Genomic DNA, 27,639 nt, shown 5'->3' with positions numbered 1-27,639 from the left:
TACCTAACCACCTACCCAACTCCGTGTACAGAATACTTATAGGCAAACAGACAAACAAGAATAAAACAAAGAAACAAACAAAACCCAAGAACTTCAACTTTTAAGAAAAGCTACTCTTGGAAAACAAAGTCATGGTGAATTCCAAATGTTATGCTTAGTGTGTTTGACTTATAAAAGAAAGACCACTCGTGAGGTTAAAAGGTACCTAAGGATAGAGCTGCACAAGTCTTTTCCTAGAAACATTCACCTGTCAAGATGAGTGTTGGCTATTGTGATGAATTTGGTTTTCTAGGATTTTGTGAATGAAAACACACACATATATATGATAGAATGTAACATGGAAGATACAAATTGCATTGATTAAAAATGTTAAAAAAAAACAGTAATATTAACCGAAGAGTTGATTTAGAAAAATGAGGTATTTTAGAATGTGATTAAAATTCCAATAAGAAAATACCCTTTCATGTCAATGCAAAGATACTGTATCAAGCCAGATAAGTTAAATTTGAAATAAAAAAAATGTCCACATGACATGACGCTGGAAGAGCAGTGTGTGATAATAAATTCACTGCATCAGGTGGCTAGTGCTCTGGCTGAATGGGCGGGGCTTCCGGGGCTGGGAAAGAAGGGTAGATATTCAGCTGCAGCTGCATGACAAGTGACAGGTCTTGCTTATATGGGCCACAGCATGTTCTTTCTGGCTTCTCTTTGACTATGTCTCCTTATTAAAAAAACTGGAAGCAATATTGGAAATAACCATCTGGGGTTATGAAGGTCTAGTAAATATTTGAATTCAATGCTGTTGGGTTTTTTCCTACTCTCTTTTAAAACACAAGAAAGTAGGAATATAAATTGTGTGTGTGTGTTCATGTGTGTGTGTGTTCATGTGTGTGTGTGTGTATGTGTGTGTGTCAGTGCATGTGTGTTGCATTACATAAATGTACAGGTCTCTGTCTTGGAGACAGAGAAGGCTGGACTTCTAGAGTCTGTGTCTATCACTCTCCACATTGTTTGGAGATACGATTTCATACTGAACCAAAGTGCAGCATTCGCTGGTGCTGGGGATTCAGACTCAGTTCCTCGTGCTTGAAAGTAAAGCACTCTTACTCACTGAGCCAGCTGAGCAGCACCTGCTTACTTTACAAAACTAAAGTAATAATGACTCCTAACAGCAACCATACAAAAGAAAGGAACTGTAGACAAATCTCAGGTCTGGGTAGGAATGTAAATCCTAGACACAAATTAGAGAAACAAAACTCAAGGGGACTACTGTAGTAAATCAAGTTTAAGGGTAGGCATGGCTGAGGAGGAAGGTTTCCAGGGATGGCTGCATATCAAAACATTGTGAGGGAATCTACATGGATTCCCAAGGTTCAGTTCATAGTCATTGAATCAGAATTTTCACTGCTACATGCTGACGTTACATACTTGATTTTCTTCCTTGAATAGATATTAAAGTCCACTTTAGAAATAGATGTATGAGTCTTGACTCAACGTTTTCAAACAGATTCTATGAGCCTATGGTGTGTGTGTGTGTGTGTGTGTGTGTGTGAGAGAGAGAGAGAGAGAGAGAGAGAGAGAGAGAGAGAGAGAGAGACAGAGACAGAGAGACAGAGAGACAGAGAGACAGAGAGACAGAGAGAGAGAGAGCCCTTTGAAATGTCAAATGAGAAGCTGGCAATGGTTACTGATTCCTCTAGAAGAACCCAGTTATTAAAGTAGAAGCAGGTAATTTCACTAGATATTTTTAATTTTAAATGAATCTATGAATAGTTTAATTATTAGAATCAATCAAATTGAAGTAAATCATACATTTATTAATTGTAAGTTAAGTAATGAATAGTCTATGCTCACGTAAGTGCTTGATATGCCTGGTATTTGGTAAATGACGATTCACTGCCAGTGTTAGAGGGTTCAGACATGAGACTAACTGGGCTCTGTGAGAAGAGACTGAAAACAGTCACCGTGATGTGACTACGCTGAAAGTGAGCTTGCTGGAGCATGGTGTCATGGAAGGGTAACCAGCGTGGGAATTTTATAAGCCAGATTTTCATTCCAGGATGGATGACTGCCTTTGGCCTTTCAGGGACTGACTTTCCTCTATGACTATCAATCTGCTTATTATCATTATTCATTACTATATGATATGTTGGGGGCATTAATACCTCCTAAATTAGGAGAAGAAACATCTAAGATATATGTAGAGATAATTATGTTATGTGTATGTATAGAACAGTTCATACCTATTGATTATTTTTAAATACTAAATGTACTCACTGTATGTAGGATTATAAATTATGTTAAATGCAAAACTATGAATTTTTGTGCATAATTATAAATATAAGTGAAATTGTCATGTTATAAATAACAGAAATAAATATGTTTCAAGGTTTACTGGGGAGAAAATGTTTTAGTCTATATATCTAAAATTTAGTAAATGAACCAGTGAAGCAGGAACATGCTGAAATGGATGCCTGAGATTTCACATCATTCAGACAAATTTTCTAGGCCTCGATGTACAATCTCTTAGAGCTTTCTTAAGAAAACAACTAAATCAAATGAGGCTACCATTATATTTTCATTAACAGGCAAGTGGTCCTTACTCAGTAAACAGACATAATACCTGCCCACAGGACACTGTTATCTTTTATTCTAGGAGGGAAATATAAAAACAAATGATCTTGTCAAACAAAGACCTTCCTGCCCTAAAAACTTGAGCCCAAGACCATAGCATCCAGTCAAATAACCATATGCACAATAAAAATAGATGTACTTGGAGATGTCTTATATAATCCTGTATTCACCTTCAGCATTGTCAGGGTTAAAATTCAAACAGACATATCGCATCTCTAGAGAGAATAAGAAGCATGTGGGGCTCCTAATTTACACTGAGAATAGGCCCTGGAGAAGGTAAGTCTCAAATGGACACCATAGTATTAAAATGATGTATCTTTTATAAACATAGACCCAAGCTCAGGAATGTAAGTTGAAAAGACAGTGGATTGTACAGAATTATACTAATACAGCAGAATTTAAATAGAGCTCACTAAGTTTGGGAGGGATGTCACTGGGGATACAGAAATCATCATGGTTCACTAGTATCCTGGCATACACTAGGAGGCAAGAAAGATGGTAGTCACATGGGCACAGACACTTTAACCTGTTCTCTTTCTCACTGGCTACTATAGAATTCTGATGAAGCCATCAAGATGATCATACAGTTCTCACTCGCCCATTTACCTTCGCAACACACAGAACACCCTCATTCGTCGCTGGGTCTGTTGTGATTTTGAACCACCCGTTTTCATTTCCTTTTAAGATGGTGAAATTTGCCTTCCAGTTGGCACTGTTAACCAAGTCCTTATCATCTACAGGTATGCGCAAGATTTCGACATTATATGTATTTTCCTCCACAGCAGTTTCATACTGGAAGGAAAAAAGTCATTAAAATTTTACTTGTAATAGAAAACTTTTCACAGAGTAAAATGTTTCTTAATTTCTAAAAGAACCTATTTTCATAGGGTTTAAATAGGTTACCTACAAACATGATTACAGATAAGTCTTGTTTCGTGGAAATTTAAGATAAAGAATATTTTCTACAAATGTAGACTAATGTTATTATACTTTAACAAGAGGTAGATCACACAATACTAAAATTAGGAAACAGGCTATGTGTAGATGTGTATGTTATATATTTGAATTGCAGTTTTACTCATAAATGAGCACCTGCCTCAAATATGGCAAAACCTTTGTAAGCCCAAATTAATAAAAAGAAAAAGCTAAAACAAAGAAGATTTGGGTTTCCTAAACTTACAGCATTTTGTCTGAATGTGGGCGCGTTGTCATTGGAATCTTGCACGGTTATGATACAAGTTGATGTACTGATTAGTCCAAAAAATTGACCATTCATGTCCTGGACTTTCATTATCAGTTTGTACTTGTCTACAACCTGAAAGAAAACAATTAACTGGCTCAGATGCTTGTTTGTGCTCATAAATAAAACCTGTTTATCACATTCCTTTGCTTGTTCTTATTTGATTTATATATTTAGGTATATTTAAAACTTTGTAAGAGAAAGGTAATTTGGAGAAGACATGAGAATTTAGACATGTCCTAACAGGAAGCAGGAAAGTCAGAGATGGGCTACGAAGTAATGACGTTTAAGTTTTACGATACTCTTCAGCAAATGTGTTGTGTAGAACAGTTGTTCTCTAAGCTCATCATGTTGTGGTGACTCCCAAAATTTAAATTATTTTCATTGCTACTCTATAACTGTAATTTTGCTACTGTTATAAAAATATTTTTGGAGATAGAGTTTCGTCAAAGGGATTGCAGCACAGGCTGATAACCACTGGTCTAGAGTAAGTAGACAGGACATCATGGTTAACAGCAGTGAACGCTCCACTAGACAGGTGGTTCAAACCTAAGCAGCAAAAACAAAAGCAAAGGGAACTGGAGATGAAATGTACTTCGCAATGACAGTAGGGTAGGAGTTGATAACCAATTATCCACTTAGGAAAGTAAGATACGGTTAAATGATATGCAGGGACAAATTATATAGACAGGTAGGCCAGGCTGCCACCAGCCATCATTGGAATGAGACAGCTTTTAAAGGGCAGCAATGTTACAGAGGGGAGCAAAAAGGGCTGAAAACTCAAGTTTTGTTCTGCCCACATAGGATTGTATTTACCTAATGAAGATCTAATAAACAAGGACCAGCAACACCTAGATATTGGCCCATACTCCATGTTACCAATTGGGAGGTAGCCTTCCATAGGCAGGTGGTTAGAATCATGTAGAAGATGCTATGATGAGCAGAGCTGAGACATGATGAGTGATAGCCTTCTCCGGCACAGGGAAAAGAAAACAGCTAAGAAGAGAATATCTTAAAAGAAAACTGAAGAAGCAAGATGAGAACCATAAATCCATCATCAGCCTGGTGGGATTTAAAGTAACCATGGAAACAATCATTCAGGTAGGTCAGTCTGCAAGGGAGCTTACTGTATCTGAGATGGAAAGTCTCCATCTAAATGTGGGCAGCACAGCTCCACAGGCCAAGTTCTGGACTTTATAACAAGGAGAAGATTAGCTGAGCAAGCAGAATTCCTCCCTCTCTTCCTGCTCAGGAACTGAGCTGCCTCAAGGGCCCACCACCATGGTTTCCCTGTCCCTGTGGACAACACCCATGAACAGGGGCCAAAATAAACCCTTCATTCCTTACACTAATTTTATCAGGTATTTGGTTACAAGAATGGAAAAGCAACTAATACTGTTGCTACTGTCCGTGTTTCACCAATGCTACAAAAAAATTAAATAATGCTATCTAATACATTTCTACTAATTTGTATTCCTTTCTGTAGATTCCCACATTCTTCCCTCTTCCCTTTTGGAGTTACACTCCACTGAATTTTTTTCATAGCATTTGTCCTTGTCATAGCAATCATTCTAAATATGTTATCCTAGCTGTAGTGGGAACATTGGAAGTGAACCAATAAAGTTACTTTGTACATGTGTGTACTGGCTGGTTTTGTGTGTCAACTTGACACAGGCTAGAGTTATCACAGAGAAGGGAGCTTCAGTTGGGGAAGTGCCTCCATGAGATCCAGCTGTGTGGCATTTTCTCTATTAGAGATCAAGGGGGAGGGCCCCTTGTGGGCGGTGCCATCCCTGGGCTGGTTGTCTTGGGTTCTACAAGAGAGCTGGCTGAGAAAGCCAGGGGAAGCAAGCCAGTAAGAAACATCCCTCCATGGCCTCTGCATCAGCTCCTGCTTCCTGACCTGCTTGAGTACTGATCTCCTTTGGTGATAAACAGCAATTTGCAACTGTAAGCTGAATGAACCCTTTCCTCCCCAACTTGCTTCTTGGTCATGATGCTTGTGCAGGAATAGAAACCCTGACTAAGACAATGTCGCTAATCTTCAGTAAATTAGACTTGACTCTGAGTTAAATAATCTGACCAAACAAGCAAAAAATTAATAACAAAAGACCGAAGACTTCTGAAAATAATTTGACTTGGGCCAATCAATCAATTTCTCTAACCCTTATACTTCACACATACAGATTGGATATGTATTAAGCCTTCCTAATCAATCAAGTAAATAAGTTTAAACACAGAGTAATTTTCACATAAAGAAACTGAATACAATCACCACACACATGACCATATACTATTACTAATTAATTTAATTGTATCCCAACTAATGCTTTCCTTTGTAAAAACTGCACATTTTACAAATATAAATTAAGACTCAGTATACTTACGTAAATGATCAAATTGATTTTTAAAATTCAGTCTGTTCCTTTATTGGGGACATGTTAAAGCCCACAAGCAGAAGCTAGAGGACGAGATGCAGGATCAGTTCTCCTGTTCTACACTACACTAACTGAATTGGTATAAGAACAAAAGAAGTTGAACCTATGTCCTGCATGAAGACTGAGCCCTTGCTACTCTGGAACCAACTAGCCTTACACACTAAAGGATATGAAAGAATACATAGTCCTTTTCCTAAAAAATGCATTGTGCCCTTCCTTACAAACATACCAATCAAATTTTATTTTTATTTAGGAGGGTTTCCTTCATATAGAAATAGAAAAGTTTTAAGACCAGGAAACATCCCAGGAATTCTTATTCAAGTAAAATAAGAGAACAGTAAGTTATAGCAAGTGGGAAAAGGGGTTAAAGCCACAGTGAATGACTTTCTACAGTACGGACATTACCTCTCTGTCCATGTAGTGAGAGACGGTGGTGATGACACCAGTGTCCGGGTGCACAGAGAAGAGTCCAGGTGAGGGTGGGATCTGCTCCAAGATGCTATACTTGAGGCGTGTGTGCATAGTGTCAGGTTCATCTTTATCAGTGGCACAAACCGTTCCCACTACAGTACCTATGTGTTCAGAAAGCAAATTTCAACTTCCGGAACAGGGCAATGTATTTGGTGTATATACTTTTCAAATTGGCACACGACAGTAGGAACCTAATTTAAAATATGATTCTTGCCAAATAAATCACAACTTTTGAAAGGACTCAGGAAGAAGACTTCCATGGAGAATCCAACCATTCTGGCATTGACAGACACAGATTAAAATGTTTGATAGTAAATTATGAAAAACTAAATGTCAATCAACAGTAGTTTCAGAACAGGGTGTGGGCTCTGCGTATATTCCCAACACTAAAAAGGTTGAGGCAGTAGGATTAGAAATTCGAGATAAGCTTGGGCTATGCAGCAAGACCCACCTCAAAACAAAGTTAAAATTACACACACACACACACACACACATTATAATATACATATATATAATATACATATAGAGAGAGTATAATTTGCATATATATTCTCACATGTCTCATATTTCATATGTCTCATAAACTAATTCAATTTTATTAGACTTTCAATTAATGTAAAAATTAAGACAGTATACTTATGTAAATGATCAAATTGATTTTTAAAATGCAGTCTGTTCATTTATTGGGGACATGTTAAAGCGTGCACGCAGAAGCTAGAGGACGAGATGCAGGAATCAATTCTTCTGTCTACCACATGAATCCTGGGAATCTCTCAAGGCATCGGGCTTAGCAGCAAGCCCCCCTGCCTGCTGTGCCTTATCATTTGCCCCCGCGGTGATCTTCTTAGTTCCCTCTTCCCTTTCATCTCCCACTCCTTTGAAGACACTTCTTTTTGTCTCTTTCTTTCCAACTTTCTTGCTATGTCTACTCTGATTTCATCTATTTTTATTTATTTTCCTTTAAGAGTCTCACAATATTAATAGATCTGAACCTAATGGTAAGGTGTGCTTCAAATAACCCAGATCAATGAAAATCTAAGCGTTTTCTCCTGGTTCTCAAAGGCAAACTGAAACCAGTTGCCCCTCTTAGAAACGAGAAAAATGTGATAGGCCCATAGATTCATGAAGGTGAGGACAGAATGGTTCCTCTGGCATGATACTGACAAGTGAGAGAACTCAAAGAGACTGCCACCACCCCTGTCAGGGATTTCATAAGGAAAGGCGGGATATGGGACTGCAGGTACAGTACAGTGGGGATGGAAGCAGTGACCAGACATCTTAGAGAAAAATACACTAGCCATCTTTTATGCCAGAGCCCCAGCTCACCTTTATGGTGGTAGTGGTGGTGGTGGTGGTGGTGGTGGTGGTGGTGGTGGTGGTAGTGGTGTGTGTGTGTGTGTGTGTTCATTCTTCATAATGTAATCCTCAGAAACAAGCTATGACAATCCATAGAAATAAAATAATTTGCTTTCCACATTGAAGGGAGTGCTTATGATGGGTCTGTGTGGTCTATGTCACTCACATTGTCCCAGTGTTTATTCTAAATTGTATGTAGTGAAGTTGTTCAAGAAAACATAAATTTAAAAATAACTTAAATGCTGTAGCATGTATCATGTCAGTCTGTATCATGTGATTCTTCTCCACAGCCCCACTGAAATATCTAAACTACATTAGTTTTTACTGTTCATTCTACCCTGTGAGTCTCCTCTGGAGAAACAGGATACGGGAAAACCACACAATGAGAAGCTAAAGTAAAACGCATACTACAAGCAGTATAGAAATCCTGTCTAATTGCTACATCCCATAATGGATAATTGGTGTCATATTGAACATGGCAGAAATTCCTATAGTTCCTTATAAGAGGTTTGTTGATTACAACTGATGGGACTTGATTAGTGTCTTCTGATAAGTAAATCCTACATCTGTGTTACCCCCTGATCTACTGTCCATGAACATAAAAATCCCCAGGTGGGGAGATGGTTTTGTTGAAAAAGAGTCTTGGGACTTGAAGATGACAGTGGAAATTGTTCTCTCATCTACACACACACACACACACACACACACACACACAAACGCACACACAAACACACACACACATGTACAAATGCAAAACAACACTAACAATAAAAATCCCAGCATCTCAAAATTATACACAACATGTTTCACATAGAAGCAACCTTACCGAGTCTACTGCTTTCTGGAACTTCAAAATTATAAATTGTTTCTGTAAAGAGAGGGTAATTGTCATTTTCATCCTCTATTTTGATGGGCAGTGGGAGAGGTAAGTCTGCCGAGTAGCCATCTGCAGTGGATGCGTAGGCAATCAACTGTGGGAGAGAGACAAGCAGTATCAGCGACCAGCCTGGCACAGAGGAGGTGAGATGCCTTGAAAGTTTCCCTGCAAATTCTTTCAGTAGTGAGCTACCTCATCACTGCTCCACACTGATGCTCAACAACTGGTATTCAGTGTTGGGGGGCGGGGGGAAAATAGCACTCTACTTGAGAAAAAGAACAGGTCAAAATATAGAGAAGCTAGAAATGAAATTCCATATGCAATATTGGGGGGGCATTGGTTGTTCTTGGGACACAGATGACAGTCTTTAATATCTCTGACATCAGTAAGTTTCATTGGGAGAATCGTAATCCCATGGCCATATAAAAAAATCCTGCAGCGTAAAGCAAAACCATCCAGTCGTGGTTTTGGACTCTTATTGTGTGCTTCATAAACTGTGAATTTAAATAGTTCTTATTGCAAAACATATTTACTAATACCCTCCCTGGTTATTAATCAAAGGAAATGTAACACCAGACATAATTCATTTCTGCTCAGTGTGTAATTACACCAGGTTGAATAATTTCTTAACCAGAGGTAAACAATGCCACATGAAGATACCAGTCAGGTTGATTCTTTAAAATCTCTTTCATCCTCTAGAAACTGACTCCTTCTTTCCAGTGGGAGTCTTCTTGCACAGCCTCACGATTAGCTCATGACAGCAAAAACATGCTCTTCTACAATGGAAACCATCGACAACTGCCCCCACCAACTGTACACTTATTCCTAAAAGGAAGCTGAACTATTAGCCTTTAAGTGTACTTGGCTTCCAATGTTTATTCCTTTATCTAGTTATCAGACATGATCAGAGAATAACGTGGAAATAAAGGCAAAAAAGTGAACTAGAGGAGTGGAGGGAGGTCACCTGTGGGCCTGTCCTGAAAAACTGAAAAAGGTGTAGTGACCAGAAAAAGGGTCTGGCAAGTTAATGTAAACTCCTAAAACTGCACTGAGTTTTATGTTCAAATACAATTAAACCTCTTTTCCTCATTTCAGGATTGCCTAACCAAAGCTGACATAAAGGTCTGCAAGCATTCCAGCACACAGTGCATGCTATTCTCCTCAGACTCTAAGATGCCCTCCAAGAACAGAATGCAGAAAGACAAGAGCAAGCAAGGACTCAGAAGACAAACAGTTCATTAATATAGAGCCATATTTATCAACAAAACACCTACATCAAAAACTTCATATTCCTCACGATCCACAGGCCGAGTACAATATAGATTCCCAGTGTCTCTCTCGATGAAAAACCAGTTCAGTGGTTCTTGGTCAGCCCCACGCCCACTTATTGAATAGAAGATTGTGTAGTTCTGAGCTGCATCAGACTGAACCTGAAAGAAAAATGCACAGAGGTATAATACACTTAATGTATATGTATATATCATGTATATATGTGTGTGCATGTATGTATGTATGCATCATGTATGTATGTATTTTACATATGTTTCATCTTAACATTACAGTAGAAAAGAACAATATAAGTTAGAGTTGGTAAGAGTAAGGCCATGGAAGACATATGGAAGCCAGGGGATAACAAAGGAGTCATGATTCTCTCCTTTCACAATGTTGGTTCTCAGGAATATGACTCAAGCATCAGGCTTGATGGCAAGCACCTTTACCACTAATCCATCTTACAGACCCTCTCCTGCCATCTTCTTTATTGCCAAGCACAAAAATGCTAGGAAGAACAATATAGATACATCTCACTTGCAGCTAGATATGGCTACATGAAGACCAATCGATGGTATGTATACAAAATTAATATGAACAATAAAAATAATGCAATAATAAAATATACTAATCTAGGTAATAGTATGAATAATTGTGCTGTAATACATTATGTAAATGAAATTTTCAATATCCATGAAGATTTAAGTTTTACTGGAAGCAGAAGCGTATATTCACACTTTGAACACAGAGAGAAGCCATTTTGAATATACCAAGGTGGTATATTCAACATATGTAGAACTCAGGGAGGAAGATTATGTGATCAGGCCAGCCTGGGCTACATATTGAGACTTCATATCTCTTGAGGTCTTGGTGCTGTCTTCACACACTAGGCCTGTTTCCCTGGAGGATGCTTTCACAGGACAGGACTGAGCATCTCCCTTGCTAATGCTGGAACTTTCTGGAATTTCAGTGAGAAGTGACTATACTAAGAACCAGAGCTCGATTTCTCTCTCTCTCCAATGCATATGGCAGAGTCCACCACACCATGGCGTAGATAATGGTGTGGTGACCATCTCCTAAATGAATGAATTCATGACAGAAGCATGCAAAGCCTGTATAAGCTGTCTTACACCGTTAGCACTCCAGTCATTTCCTTCTTATTTTATTCACTTGTATTTCATGAATAACTTTAGTCATGCCTTCTTATTTGCTTAATGCTTAAATATTTACTAAATCTGAATAAAACAGACTGTCCACTTAAAAGGAACACAATTAAAAGAAAAGAAAACCTACCTGTTGAAGAAACAATGGGAAGGGACCCAAGGAATTTTCTTGCATCGAACATGGAATGGGTGCCCACCTTCTCTTGGCCCTCCTGAGGACGGGTTCCTTAGTGTGTCTTTTCTTCAGGACCTGAATTTAAAGGAGAAAATACATATCAGATACATCACAGTCATGTGACCCACAGAAGAAAATGCACATCCTTCACTGTTCCATGTACATGATCTATCTGCCTTATACAGTAGCCACTATCTACCACCAAGGAATATAATCTTTTGTGTTAACTAAAATTAATTTAAATGGAAAATCCATCCTTTTATTGAACTAGTTATATGCTACATCAGTAGCCATTAGCATTGTATCAGTGTACCAGACACTAGAGATTACAGAACATTCTAGAACATTTCTATCACAGCAAAAAGTTCCACCAAATGTAGAAATGATTATTTTATTTCATGTTGCAGCAATGGGAGGTACTTATTTTCATGGTCAATATTAATAACTAATTATTTTATTAAATATTCCATGAAGTGCCAAGAAGTCATTTAATTAGCTTTACTGCTAGTTCATTTGCATAGATTATGTGTAGGCCAATTGAAGTTGTCCACCATTTTGTGAATAATTCACAATGCTGTTTCTCATGAGTATTCATTTGCACTAATAAGAAATTCTAAAGGCTGTGATAGGTAGACCACACACAGAAACACGACTATCATTAGCTAAAAATCAGATCAGATAAAAGCTTCACCAAAGGGGGACATTATTTACATTTAACACAAGAGAACCCAAGCCAGCATTTGACTAGTGTTGAGAAAGATTGTGGGCTGGAGAGATGACTCAGCCATTAAAGGCTAGGCTCACAACCAAAAATATAAGAGAAAGACTGAGAAACAAAAGACCAAATGAAGTAAGAAAATGGAGGGAGAAGGGAAGAAAAATAATAGAAACAAAAGAGGACAAGGGAGGAGAGGGGGGAGGGGAGGGGACAATGGGGCAGGGATGGGGGAGGGATGGGGAGAGATGCTATTTCTCCTTTGCTACACTTAGCTACTTTTAAGAGAAGAATTTTGCTGGAAAGACCCCCCCCCCGCCCCCCCGTGCTTGAGAATGTCTGGTGTGCTTTGCATACCTTCTTCTTGTGCTCCAGGATTACAGTGATCTCTTTCTCTGTCTGCATCTTTGAATCAGAAAGCTGAATGGTAAAAGATCTTTTCTCATCAGACAATACAACAGCTCTGGTAGGATAAACTGACCCATCATCTAGAACTCTGAAATCAGGATCACTTGGCACGATGCCATCAGCCGAGCTGAGACACTCTTTCAAACTAACTGCCGGCAAAAATTTTCCATTCGCAAGGTGGAGATGCATGCATAAAGAAAACATATATGTTAAAATAATATACATTATCATAAAACCAAGCAATTTGCACTTGTAGAATGCCTCAGTAGTTCTCTTTCATTCTTAAAATTAGTGATTTTATTTTAATTAAAATTGTCTTGACTGTATATTTGGATTGAAGAAACTGTTTTAGAAATTAGCGTGCTTCTAGTAGGCTTATGGAAATGATCTTCCACTAAACAGGTGGACACATGGCTCTTATGACAAAGGTGAGACACACGCCCTCACACGCACCTGAATAAACACAGTGAAATTTCCCTCAACAATACACTGAGAGTGTCTCAAGATGCACCTGTCTTTAGTCAGAAGATACACAAAGATGCACAGAGAACAAAGGAGCATGCTAGCTGATGGTCAGGTAAGAAGAGCTGGTCTCTGAGTTCTTCCCTTGGCACTTTTAGAACATCCCATCCCCACAAACACGACTTTCTGGGGCCCTCTACAGGGACACCATGCGGCCTCTTCTCTCTCTGGAAATTTTGCCTCCTAATAAAAAGTAATGGTACTTAAACACCAAAAATCAACTGTTTCCCATCCCATTCTCCATTTGCTTTTGTAGAATCCAAAGTGATGATGCTCAGACAATGACCGCACCAAAGGCCTCTTAGCTTCCTAGAGCTCCTTTGCTATGGGTGGACTTAAAAAAGTGACTGATGTCTCACCAAAAGGCAGTGAAGGTTTTAAGGACTCCAACAATATATTTCTCCCCTCTTTACATTTTTAGCTGAATGACTCCTTCTGATTTATTTTCCCTTATCTTTTTCTCTTCTTGTTTCCCACAGCAGAAAAAGTGAGATTAATTGGATAAAAACAGCTGAGACGGTTTTATCAGAAACCGCACACATTATTGAAAGGGCAATTGAAAGGGACAAGTATTTCCCTTTTTAAAAATATCATGCTGGTTTCATCTAATTTCTCTACACCAATAGACAGACAGACAGACAGACAGACAGACACACACACACACACACACACACACACACAAAGCACATCTGGGCAAAGCTATACAACTGCTTGGAGAAAGTAAAGTTCAGTCAGGTCCTCAGGTCTCCATTTTAAAATGGCCTCCATTTTAACTGTTACTATTTACAGTTCTGAGGAGGACGCATTGTTTTTCTTCTTAATAATGGTATAATACTCAAGGGCAGGTAGATGGTTTAGTGAGTAAAGATGCTTGCAGCCAAGCCTGAGACTGCAAGGTTGATCCCTGGTGCTCGCCAAGTGGAAAGAAATAACAGAATCCTACAAGTTGTTTTCTGATCTACACACAAGCACACACACACACATATACACACACATACACACACATACATACATACACACATGCATGCACACACACACCATAGCACAAGTGTGCAAATATACAAACACAAACTAAATAAAATCTCAATTTAAAATAAAAGAATATTAATGTGTTTCTCTTCAATACACATCTATACTTCTGCGATACTCAAACCCCAGAGCATTAAAAGTATGATATTCTAAACTGTTAAGATTAATGACTTCCAAAGCATGGATTGAAAACTCACAGTAGTACTGACCACTTGATTCAACAGCTACAAGGCAAAAATGCATATTTGAAATAATACTGAATTGTCTCTATTTCTAAGTCAATGTAGACCAGCTCCAGAGTGCATAGACAATGCCCCAGACTCCTGGCAGACTAAGAACGTTTTAAGTCTGTTTCAAAGAGGCTGTTTAGAAAGTTCTCACCTCTTCCGATGATCTTGTCTGCCTCTAGTGTTGAAGGTACATGAAATGTCACCTTTTTACAGGCTTCACCAACAAAACTGAAGACCTAAAAAGTTTTAGAATAAGAAAGAAACCACATGACCAATTCAGTAAATGAAGAACAGGCAATTGACAGGTTCTACCTGCAATTTATGAAAACAGCCTCAACGTTTTAGTGACAGACTAGCATGTGCTTAACAAAGAGTGTCTGTGTTCAACTGACAACTAACTTCATGCTTAAATGAGAAAGACTACATGTTCTTCTCCATTATTGGAAATGCAATCATACCCACCCCTGCCACTATTTTGTGATATTATATTAGAGCTTCTTACCTGAGCACTTACACAAGAAAATTAATCGATGTTGATATGCAAATTGGTAAGAAAAGAATAAACAAAACTGTATTCATAGATACTACATTCATGTATTTATACAAGAACAAGGAATACACAATTTTTGCACTAGCAACAAAACAAATAAATGACTTTAGAAATAATAGGAAATAAAATGTACATACAAAAGTGGGTTGTTTGGGTCACCAACACAGCTTAGTGGGTGCCTGGCCACCAACATGCATGCCACCAAGGCTGATGACATGAGTTCAATACCCACAACCCACCCGGTGGGAGGAGAGAACTGACACCAACATTTCCTTTGACCTTCACAAACATACCATGATACACATACATACATGCCTACATACATACATATATACATACATACACACCAAATAAACAAGTATTGTAAATAAGTTGTTTTACACACACACATACACCAAATAAATACTGTAAATATATTGCTTTCCTATAAACTAGCAAGAGGAAAGAGGAAAGAAAGAGAGGGGGGAGGGAAGAAGGGGGAGAGAAGAAGGGAAGGAGGGAGAGAGGGAGGGGGAGAAAGGGAGGATCCTAAAACAGTTCCATTTAGGATAAAACACTTTGGAATACATTTGTCAAAGAAGTACAAGATGATAGTCCTTTGGAGGGTTAAATGACCCTTTCACAAAAGTCACCTAAAACCATCAGAAAACACAGATATTTGCATTACAATCAGTAAGAGTAGCAAAATTACAGTTATGAAGCAACAACAAAAATAATTTTATGGTTGGGGTCATCACAACATAGGGAACTGTATTAAAAAGTCACAGCATTAGAAAGGCTGACAACCACAGGTCTGGTTGGAAGGAACTTAGCTAAGCTCATTCAACATTGTACGTACTACTAATTTTATGGTGCCATGTTAATGTTGAAGGATTTGACCCACAAGGCCCCCCAGATTCCTACTAAAGACTAAAGTCTCTACTAAAGACTAAAGTCCTACTAAAGACTAAAGTCTTTACTGACAGAAAAAAAAAAAGAGAGACATATATGATCATGCCCTGAAAACAATAAAACAGGATGAGAGAGAGGTTTTACAAAACCCAAAAAGAGGTAAACTTCACCTATCTCCATGGATCCAAGGAAAAAGTCCACAAACTCAATCTCTATTGAGTCTCAGATTCCCTTCTGAAGAAACTGACCACGTAGCCAGATGTGGTGATACATACCTTAAATCCCATCACTCCAGAGGCAGGGGCAAGCTAATCTCGTGTTCAGGGACAGCCTGGGCTACATAGCAGTTCCAGGACAGTCAGGGCTTTACAGAGAAACCATGTCTCAAGAAAACAGACAAGAAAGGACAAGAAAAAAGGAGGGAGATAATGGCATTAGTCCTTAAGGAACTGGAAGCAACACCCCTGTGCCCCCCAAAGGAAAAATGGTCTGACATTACCCAGTTTAGAATAGGGTAGTTCAAGGCTACGCTAATCAAAGCCAAGTGTGTAGACAATAGAATAGAAATCACATCCTAGAAATAAGGCTCACTTCTGAATCTCCTATGAAAGGTTTAAGGGACAGAAATTTCCTTATTAAATGGTTCTGAGTTGAATAAAATTTTCTTCCACACAAAAGTGAAAATGAATCATAAGCAATGCCACACACAGAAATTACCTCAGAGCAGATAAGGATGAGATCTATTTTTTTAAAAAAAAAAGTCAGGATCATCTTGGGCAACAACTCGTAGCTGTGCTATCTAAACAAGAGCAGTAAAGGACCAGGATGGACAGAATCAGTTTGATATTTAAACAAATATCAAACTTATATTTTGCACTTCAAACAACATGATATGGGAAGAAAAATAAAAAGCACAGAATGGGAGATGTTATTTTCAAAATGAGAGAACAGTTAGGGACATATCCACAATAATATAAAGTTTAGCTCCCCAAAATATTAAATATTATAAAACTTAGCTCCATAAAAGGATGGTAAATAATGAAAAATTAGTAAAAGATTTGATTAGAAGGTATTCAAAGATGTACCAATGATGGTTTGGAAGATGAAAAATTCCCAACAGTACAGGACACCATGGAAATGTACACCTAATACAGGACATGTTTGCTAGAAGAGCTAAAATAAATGAAAAATGAGATGTTGCTGTTGAGAATGCAGGAAAACGAAAAACCTTTGGCATTGTCCATGGAAATAGAAGGTGATGTCACCATAAAGATATAGTTGCAACTTCTAAGGGAACCGCAGATCAAATAAATTCTATGTTGTTTTGAAATCTGTGTCCACAGCAAGTTTCACAGGTGTAGTAATAACAGCAGTCTTGATGAGGATGAATAAGTGCATATAAATCCACAATCTTGGGAACAGATCAACAGAATGTGACCTAGACACACAATAAGTGAAGTTTCATTGAAAGTTTATGTAGCATGGTCTGCTGATTGCAAAGATTCATCATCATCTGCTGTTTAAATAACCAGACTTGGTCCAATCTAAAACACTGATAAGCCCATCAGATAGCGATGAGGCAGTGTTTATGTATGATTTCATTCTAAGCAGTATTTCCAACAGGCAGCTATGTAGAGACAGAAGAGGGTGCTGGTTGCGCACACTAGGAGAAGGAAGGGAAAGTGACTAAAAATGGACTTCCTGGCAAAGCTGTAGAAATGCTCCAAAGTTAGAGCACGATCATCTCTGTGTACTCTGAATTTCCTGAAATTCACAGAACTGTTAGCTTCAGAGAGTGTTATTTTGTTTCAGACAAGACCACAGAAAGTCTTTTAGAAATAAAACAAGGTACATCATTAACAAGCATATTACTCTTGTCATCTCTCTACACATCCATTTCTGCCTCTTTCAGAACTACAAACTTGTATACACAATCTCTGGAAAGTATTGTAATAACCGTAAGGAAGGATTTCAGCCATGATATAATTAAATACGTCATGTATACAGATTTAATAGTGAACTCATGATAACATAACAGTGTGTGTAGAAATAGAAGATCCAGAGTCTTATTCTAACATTGACTTTTTAATATAGTTTTATCATTCCTCTGTATTTAAGGTTATTTATATTGCTTTCATTTTTCTATTCTAAGATAATAAACTGAGCGTCCATTAAAGGTTTAAAGAATTAAAACATACAATAGGAACAGCACTGAGCTCTTAGAACACTCTTACATCTCACTGGCCATTAGTAAATTCTTTCCAAGTCTTCCTATTTGTGCAGCTGGAACACTGATGTACATGTGTCAGCCCCTCTTAAAATCTTTGTTTCCTTTTAAACATATTAATCTGTTGACTGTCTCATTTGCATTTTAAATTACTTTTGAGAGAGCATATTTTTCACCTAGAGTGCCACTTGCCTTCTATTGTAGCACTCAGTTCTCCTTCTCTTCTTCAACACTGCTTGCCATGTTTTCTTTGTAGCCCTGGCTGCCTTGGAATTCACTCTGTTGATGAGGCTCTCCTCTTACTCACAGAGATGGACCTGCCTGTGCTTCCATAATGTTGGAACTAAAGCCTTGTGCTAAGACACTCAGCTTAGTTTAGTATTTTTTTAATTTGGGGGCTTCTTAGCTGCAAGAATACTATTTTGTTGGGATTGGAGAGATAGCTCAGTGGTTAAGAGCACCAGCTGTTCTTCCAAAGACCTGAGTTCAAATCCCAGCAACCACATGAGAGTTCAAATCTCAGTAACCACATGGTGGCTCACAACCATCTGGTAACGAGAATCTGACTCCCTCTTCTGGCATGTCTGAATACAGCTACAGTGTACTTACAATGAATAAATAAATCTTTTTTTAAAAAAGTACTATTTTTGCACAGTTTGTGGCATTTTTATATAACTGGATCCAATTTTAAAGAAAACAACTTTGTTATTTCTTTTGCATTTGTAAATAATTGCATTAATAATTCCTTCTAGTTTGGGTTTAGTATGACTTAATAGTTCCTAATCTGTCATAAGTATATATACAATATCTTCTTCTAAAATTGCAAAACTACTTCTAACTTATAAGCCTCCGTCTATGTGGAGTCTATCTTTATGTCCTGCTGCAGAGATCAGCGCAGATGGCGCCTTCACAATGACTCTGCCTGTCTTAGTTCACGGTGTTACATGACGATAAGCAAACTATGTACTAATCCCACATGCAGACCCTCTGGGCTTTCTGTTGTGCTCTATCCATGTGCATCCAGATCTCCATCAATGCCCCAGCATTTTACTCAATACAGTTTCATATCAAACTTTGATGTCTATGAGGGTAGCCTGGGACCTTTGTCACCTTCCTTTAAAAAAAATATTTTCAGCCTCCAAATCTTTTAAAGAATATCTAGAATCAGAAGGCCATACTGCATTAACTTAAAGGGAAGCATCCCTTGTATTTTTAAAAGGCTTTCCCATGGAAGGACTCCCAGGCATGAGGAACACAGTGTTCCCATTACTCTGTGAGTTATACTACATCACTGGAAGAGACATTTTGAGTTTACTGGGAAGTATTTTCGGGATTTGTTAGACTTTTTTTTACTTACTGCCTTTTCCCCTTTGAAATGGAGTTCCTTGTAGCTCCAATTAGTTTTGAATCCACTTTATAACTGAGAACGATCTTCCCCCTCTATACTCTATGTCCTGGGATTGCAGGCAAGTACCACTACCTCAGCTAGCTAGAATGATTTTAAATACATCAGTGACAGCACTACCAAAACAGGATTCTTTCTAATCTACATTATCTGTTTGTTGACAGCCTATAAAATATTTTTTTAATTATTTTTAACTGATCTTACATGGAAGGAACTTGCAGACTTTAGTTTATAGTATTGTGGTCACCTGATCTTCCACAAAGCTGGTCCCATGTCTGGAACAATGTCCAAAGAAATTATTCCCTTTTACTCCTTCTTTCTATAAGTACCTTATGTTTATTCGGGGTTCCAGTAGATCATGCAAAAGAAACAACTCCAGTAATGGAATGCCTTTGTTTCTAAGCCTAAAGCGAGTGTCCGCCATTTTACTGTAACTTATACAGCTTTTTACTTGTATTCACCACATTCTTCATCATTCATTATTTTCTTTTCAAATTTTTTAAAAAGCTAGTTGTATAAATGTGTGTATGTGTGTGTATTAGTGCATGCGCATATGAGTAGGAATTCCCATGAAGACCAGAAGACTTCATCAGATATTCTGGAACTAAAAAGTTAATTATAAGGCAGCAAAAATGGTCACTAGAAACCTGATTTGCCTCCCCAGCAACAGCATTATGTGCTCTTAACCACTGAGCTATCTCTCCTACCCCGATTCATTTTTGTTAAGTGTAATTTCATTCAGCCAAGAAGTCCGATTCTTTGCTTTAAATAATCAATTTACATTGGCAGCTTATTTTGAAATGACTATCGTTTTAGTCTGCTAACAACATATCATTAGCATGTTAAAGTGCAACGATTGACGTTTCCCTTTCCTGAGGCAATCCCTTCTTTTTTTTTTTTTAAGAAAAACAGTCTATGAAGAGGAGAATTAATTCTAAATATGCATGTATCAAACACTGGTATAACAATAGAAAAGTCATCTCTTGGAAAATAAGCAGAGAAATTCCTGAGTTAAATGGCATAGAATCAAATGGACCTAACAGACATCCACAGAATATTCTATCCAAACACTTCATAATATACATTTTTCTTTCTTAGCAGAAGCACATACATAGACCATCCATGGAATATACACAGATTTATGGAGACTGGACAACATACTATTGAGTAATGAATTATCCATCTTAGGAATTAAGAAGGAATTTGTAAAATTTTTGAGATGCAATGAAAGGGAGGGAGGGAGAAAAGGAAGGAAGGTAATACATTTTAAAAATAGAACATGTTAGATCTTTTGTATACAATGAAAGCAATAGTAGGAAAGAAAACAATAACTATAAGTGCCTATATTAAAAACAGTCAGAAAGGTCTCAAATAACATAATGATACATCTTAGGTGAGGCAACCCTTCTTAAGACACGTAACTTTCAGATACACTGTGGGTTTTGCTATTTGCTATGTATTTCATCATTTCCCATACATGATGTCCATGATGATATTAGACTACTTTTTTACTTCACAGAGTTCTCATAAAGAGGGCTAAGAAGAGTCCACTTATTTCTAACCTCAGGATTCTGTTCTGTGTCAATTCTGTATAATTCTGAGATAACTCAATTCTTACTAGTCTGCCAAACATGAAGGAGAACAGAATGTTTGGGCTTCCTCCCAAGCTGGACAACTTAAATTCAGTCTCCAGAGTACATGTGGTGGAGGCGCAGACTGACTCTCCAAACCTTGACAACAAGCCTAGGTTCTAACCCTGGTGGTAGAAGAGAGCTAATGCCTCCAATAATGTGTCCCCTGACCGGTCACATATGCCATTATATACACTGTGTCAAAAGAAAGGAAGGAAAGAAGAAAGGGAGATGGAGGGAAGGAGGGAGGGAGGGAAGGAGGTAATACATTTTAAAATACAACATACAAAAACACTATTTTTATAAAATCAATGGATTGATTGACAATTTGAATTTTAAGGAAAAAGAAAACCTTTAGAAGGAGAACTCTCGAGAGTAACTTCAAATACCTAATTGAGAAAAAAATTTAAATAGCCTTAAAATATAATAAGTTTTAGCTTTGTAACAGTACTATATAAATTTTATAAGTGATGTGATTGCTCAACTGTCAAAAATGCCATTAAATTCTGATTTAAAGATGTAATGTCAAATGGAGACTGAGAGATTAAAGAAGCTATCTGCAATTGTTTCATTTTTGAAAAGTTCAGTTTTGTGAGTTCGGGACAGAAAAGAGACTTCCTCAACACACCTCTCTTCACTGAAGGCAAATGCAGCTATCAAATAGGGTTGGGTGTGGCTCAGCTGTAGAGCATGTGTTCCAGCATGGGCAGAGCCCAGCGTTCACTAGCCAGAGATACAGAAGGAAAATGGCGGTTGATGTCTAAGCAGAGTGATCTATTTAAACTTTTCCTCCCTCCTGTGAGCACTGATCCTCAACAGAACAGAAACATGAGCATTCGAATTCTTACTGCCTCAAGGATAGACCTGCAACTTGGCAGTCACAGTAGTTAGATGATTCTAATACAGTTTCTTCTAATCAAACTCATTTTTTTTTGTCTTTTTTTTTATTTGATATAATTTATTTACATTTCAAATGATTTCCCCTTTTCTAGCCCCCCCCCACTCCCCGAAAGTCCCGTAAGCCCCCTTCTCTTCCCCTGTCCTCCCTCCCACCCCTTCCCAGTTCCCCGTTCTGGTTTTGCCAAATACTGTTTCACTGAGTCTTTCCAGAACCAGGGACCACTCCTGCTTTCTTCTTGTATCTCATTTGATGTGTTAAGAGAGGAATTCAGGTTCAGTGAGAAGTGTGACTAACCACCAGTCTCCAGAGATGCCTTATATGGAAAACACTGGCATGAGGATTATTACAACAGGGTCAAAAAATGTATTTATTCCATAGTCATAGTTGTTCTTAGACACAGTCATTTCAATATGACTATCAACAACCTCTTTTAAAACGTGCCAATTAACAGTATGAGGCCTGGCGTTCACTGGGTGTGGGAGAAACTAGCTGAAAATGAATCCATCTAAATATATGTTAAAAGTCTGATTTTCTTTTCTTTCTTTTATTGGAGTGTAGAATCAGGCCATGTAGCCTCACAGGCCTAAAGTTTGCTGTGTAAATCAGGCTATGTAAACTAACAGTCTGCCTAGAGGGTGCTGTCATTAAAGACACATGCCACCATGCCGGGCTTAAACTGCGGCTTTCATATAATGAGGCTTTAAAATAAAACTCTCTTTTCCTTTACTTACTTCATTTACTTTAATCATCTTTCACTCCTAAGTATAAATATAACCTAAAAAGACAGAAGGCATGTTTATCAATATCAGCTGCAGGTAACTTTACATACTCCAGGAAGGGGAAGTAGAGGGTAGGTAGGGGAGTGTGGAAAAGGAGTCTTTTTAGGAAAATGGAGGACTATCTCCACACACATACCACTTATCAATTACAAAAGCTAATGAGGCCTCAAGCACAGACTCAATGTGGAGAATAGCACTAAACATAAATGCTAATGATCCCATTACCTGCAACATGCAGAAAAGAGTTCATCTGATACTGTTTCCTGGTCATCTGCTGTCACATTAGACAGGGAATTCACTCTACAAACAATGCTTAAGACCCTTCATTAATAGTGAGAGGGTTGGTTTCTCCTTCCTCCCCCCTCCCCAGTTTGACTCTTTCTCCCCCAGATGTACTCTATTGTGTTCGGAGTCTGGGTGGACAAGAGATGCGGAACCAGATGGGCTGCTGGAGATGTGCAGTCTTTGACTTGTGCTAGGCCTGCTTTAAAAAGTCCTCCTCAAAGCAGGCCACACTGTTGTTAAAGTTCCACCATTACCCTTTGGGGAATAAAGGTGTTTCTAAAATGCTCCTGTTAACATTATGCTCAAAGGCCACTGAGTCAAAGAAAAGTGTGGATGTGAAATTTAGCTATTTTGTAAGCTGGAAGTTACTGTTGAGACAATTGACCCATCTGTGCACATGCTCTGATTTCAGAGTCTATGTTTACACTCTGGGCAATCCCTTTGTTAGTTCCTTCCTTCCTTCCTTCCTTCCTTCCTTCCTTCCTTCCTTCCTTCCTTCCTTTCTCTCTCTCTCTCTCTCTCTCTCTCTCTCTCTCTCTCTCTCTCTCTCTCTCTCTCTCTCTATATATAACCTGACCTCAGTTTCCTCTCCCTCCTCTCCTCTCAGCCCCCCTCCCTACCTCACTTCTCCCTTAGATCCACTCCCGTTTCTCTTCAGAAAAGAGCAGGGATCCCAAGGATCTCAACCAAACACAGCATAACAAGCGACAATGAGGCCAGATATATCACTCATATCAAGGCTGAAGGCGGCAAACCAGGTAAGAAGAAAAGGGTTCTCAAAGCAGGACAAAGAGTCAACGACACCCCTCTGCACCCACTGCAATTCCTTTTTATGAGGGAGCATGCCGCGGAGCAGAGTTGATTCACCTGTTTGGACTTGCCTGCACCTTCCAGCCTGGACATACTAGGACCCTGATCCTGGCTTATAGTGCCCTGTCTTCTTTGACCTCCCAACTAATAACCTAGATCCTGAGAACAAAACACACAGAATCTCTTTTTGTTTCCTAATTCCTTATTCAATGAAAACAAATACCAAAGTCATAAAATATTAGAAATTCATCTGAACGTAACTATCCCAGTTGAACATAGCATTTGAGGAGGGGTTATTTATAGTCACTCAAAACCCAAACTCTTAGTGTTAGGGGGGGCAGATTAGTGGGCATATTTATGATTTTTCTGACTCATAAATGTATTTCAGATCATGAATATCAATCAATCTGATGTCTGTAACTTCCTGATATATAAAGGGGATAAACTTGGGCCCTCCTGCCAGAATTAGCCAAGAGCCAGTTAAAGTGGTTCATGTCCGTAATGCCAGCACACGGAAGGTGGAGGTCAGAGGATCAGGCGATCCAGGCCATCCTTAGCTACATAGCTAATTCAAGGTCAGTCTGGGCTACTCTCAAATGAATACGATTCTGAATATCAGGCGGACCAGCTCCCTAGTTAGATCAGAGTCCTCTGGCCCCCTGAATTTCTCGCCTGTCTTTGGAGCATCGAAGTGGTAATGTTCTCAGCTACGTTGTGTTTGTCACTCGAGCTAACTAGGACAGGTCTGAAGTGTTACAGGTAACCATGTGGTCAGAATTCCTAATTTTCCACATCATCAGCTCTGGAAAACTGCCATCAACTTCTTTACCAGGAAGATCAAAACTCAAGTCTGGGTTTGGAGGACACAGGAGATCCAATGATATGTTCTGCCCAGGAGCAGTGCCTCCACAGGTCCCAGCCGGCAACATAAATCAAATCTTTCCCTCGGCCTATCATAGTCCTGTGACTGTAGTCCCATTGTCTCCCCACTGACCGCCAGTGCAACCCTTCAGCCGCCTTCCCACACCTGGATCTCTGGCACACAGGCCAGCACAGCCTCACACAGGTAAGCAAGCAGGCGTGGGGGCGGCAGCTCCGCCAGCCTTCTGAGTAATCTTTTAAGGGAGGCATGGCTGAGAACACCATTTCTCAGAAACAGCCCCAGGACAGCATCCAGGGACACAGCTTTGGCCCTGCGCTAAGGTTACTGGGCTCAATACACATCCAGAGAAAGGAAGTCCCTGGTGATTCACCACAACAGTCCTTTGCTAAGTCGGGGATCCTAAATACTCTCCCTAAAACACACCACACCACACACTCATACACACACACACACACACACACACACAAACCTGTCCTCCTTGCTTTTAACTCACATATTTACTGCCTACTCTCACCAAGACACCAGCGTGCCGAGAAGCTAGAGAATGAAAATCCTAAAGCAGAAATTGCCTCAAATAACTTTTCGGCCATCATTCCTCCAAAACGAACTTGAACCATGCAAGAAATAACAGACATTCAGCCCATTGCTTGTCGCCTATTGAGTTCCCGCAGAGGCCAGAGAGGATCCACCTTTCCTCCTTCCCCAGTTGGGTCCCCATTCTATGGTACCCATGAGTGGCTCACCCAGAGGGTCAGCAGCAGCTTCGTGCATAGTGGCCTGCACTGCGGGCTCTGGAACTCAGGGACCGCCATCGCACCACACCGAGCAGCCTCGGGAGGACGCCGGGCGCCAAGCAAGGACTCTAAGAGCCTGGGAGCAGGAGGGTTTCCGCAGCCGCTTGTCTAGAAGTCGTTCTGGCCTCTCCCAAGCTTCTTCGCCCAGGAGCGTGTTCTCGCCTGAAACTGGATTGGACCAAGGAGACGCTGGGTGGCCCCTCCTAGTTATTTCTCAAGTTTTATCACCTCCGGGGCCGCCTTAGAGCTGCCCGAGCCTGCCCTGAGCTCCCCGCGGCCGCCAGGGAGCTCACTCCCCGGGAAAGCGGTCCGGGTCCACCCTTTGCCAGCTCTCCCACACCCTTTTTCTGCCCCGCGGGGTTGCCGCCCAACCTTACCCGCGTCCCTTTCGCTGACACTGTGCTGAACATCCCCACTACCCAACCTGGAGCTGCCTGCTCTGCTCTGCTCTGGGTGCCAGGAACACACACCTGATCTGATCATAGGATCCTCCCATCCAGTCCATTGCTGTGCAAAATCTGGGCAACCTCTTCACAGGTTGAAACAAAACCCAGGTAGTCTCTCCAAACCTCATTAACATTTTTAAATAAATCACTAAAGGAAAATTGTCCCGAATGCCATGGATTATCTGTGCCAGATATTAAAATTAGAGAAAAGAAGTGCTTACCTGACCATTTATCCACACCCAAACCACAAAACAAAAAAACTTTATACTTTAATTACTCTCCTCTATGGCAGAGGGGGGCGATTAGAGATTAGAGGGGCGACAGGGAGAGGGAGAGGGAGAGGGAGAGGGAGAGAGAAGGAAGGAAGGAAGGAAGGAAGGAAGGAAGGAAGGAAGGAAGGAAGGAAGGAAGGAAGGAAGGAAGGAAGGAAGGAAGGAAGGAAAGAGAAGGAGGGGGTGAGGGGTCCGGGAGAGACTTGTTTTTGCGTGTTCACCTATTGGTCAAATGGGTTTTCCTTTTTCTTTTTCCTTTTTTTTTCTTTCTTTTCAATGTGATTGTACTAAGATAAAACACTTTCAAATGTGGCCACAGGAAAATCTCCCAGGCAAAGCGTTCCATAAAATGGGGTTTGCAGTTTCACCAATCATTCAACAGACATTTTTAGGAGTCCAAAGTCGTCAGTCCCAAGGGCAGGAGAAAGGATTCACACAGACCCAGTTTTTGCCTAAAGTGAGTCGAAGTTTATGTGGGAAGACCCTTAGCCACTGCCAGGTGTGCTGCTGTTCTTCAAAGCCCATTCAGAACCCGTGGTCAGAGCCCTGGATCAGGGCACAGTAATGTGGTAGGCACGTGACTGCCTTCATCCACCTCCCCTGATTACTTCTGAGAGTGTCAGCCAGGAGCTCCTGCAGGGTGTGAGGCTTCTCCGAGCTCTCAGGACTCAGACATGCCTAGATTTTGCTTCTCGGTCTTCTTCCTGATCCAGTTAAGACACCATCAGCTGAAGTCTGTGTGGAAGGCCCTTCTGGTCTCAGGGACAACACTTCAAATCTATCCCCTCTGGAGATACACAGCTTGTGTTCTCAAACTTCCTTTACTCGGGGAAACCTCAGGGAAAGTCTTCCCCAAACTTGATCAGTTTGGGAATCCAGAGTAGAGCTGGCTTTTCTGCCGTACAGGAGGAAGGACAGGCCAGCACGGAGTTGTCCCATTCGGGATTCTTCCTCCGACTGAAGGGCCGAAGAGTTAAGAAACTTTAGAGCAGGGCTCTTCCTTCTATGAGGATGGGATAAGAACAGAGAAAGGCAGACGGATAGGAGTGTTCCAAGAGCGAAGGCAGCACGGCCAGAGTGTGAGACGCTCTGGAGAGACTCAGCGTCTTATGTGATGAAGGCAGAAGAGGGCTATGGTTCAGAACAGCGGGGCAGGAATGCCTGCGACTGACAAGCCATACAGAGGAGCTAGAGCTTGTCCTAGAAGAAATGACAATTCATCCAATGTCAGCATATAT

The 27,639-nt window shown here is 39.8% G+C and overlaps 1 protein-coding gene across 2 annotated transcripts in view; it reads right to left on the bottom strand.

Annotated features, from left to right (window-relative positions):
- Dsc3 (desmocollin 3) overlaps nucleotides 1–25,701 on the bottom strand; it is a 39,146-nt gene extending 13,445 nt beyond the window's left edge. For both annotated transcript variants that reach the window (XM_052155621.1, XM_052155623.1), the window contains exons 1-9: nucleotides 25,633–25,701; nucleotides 14,679–14,763; nucleotides 12,696–12,895; nucleotides 11,579–11,698; nucleotides 10,291–10,446; nucleotides 8,966–9,110; nucleotides 6,718–6,884; nucleotides 3,815–3,949; nucleotides 3,241–3,426 (exon numbers count right to left, since the gene is read on the bottom strand). In XM_052155621.1, coding sequence (XP_052011581.1) covers nucleotides 3,241–3,426; nucleotides 3,815–3,949; nucleotides 6,718–6,884; nucleotides 8,966–9,110; nucleotides 10,291–10,446; nucleotides 11,579–11,698; nucleotides 12,696–12,895; nucleotides 14,679–14,763; nucleotides 25,633–25,701 — 1,263 coding nt within the window. The remainder of the gene's footprint in view (nucleotides 1–3,240; nucleotides 3,427–3,814; nucleotides 3,950–6,717; nucleotides 6,885–8,965; nucleotides 9,111–10,290; nucleotides 10,447–11,578; nucleotides 11,699–12,695; nucleotides 12,896–14,678; nucleotides 14,764–25,632) is intronic.
- Nucleotides 25,702–27,639: the final 1,938 nt, after the last annotated feature.

The sequence above is a fragment of the Apodemus sylvaticus genome, chromosome 13 (genome assembly GCF_947179515.1).
Source record: "Apodemus sylvaticus chromosome 13, mApoSyl1.1, whole genome shotgun sequence".
NCBI lineage: Eukaryota > Metazoa > Chordata > Mammalia > Rodentia > Muridae > Apodemus > Apodemus sylvaticus.
This window is presented reverse-complemented; position numbering and strand designations above follow the sequence as displayed.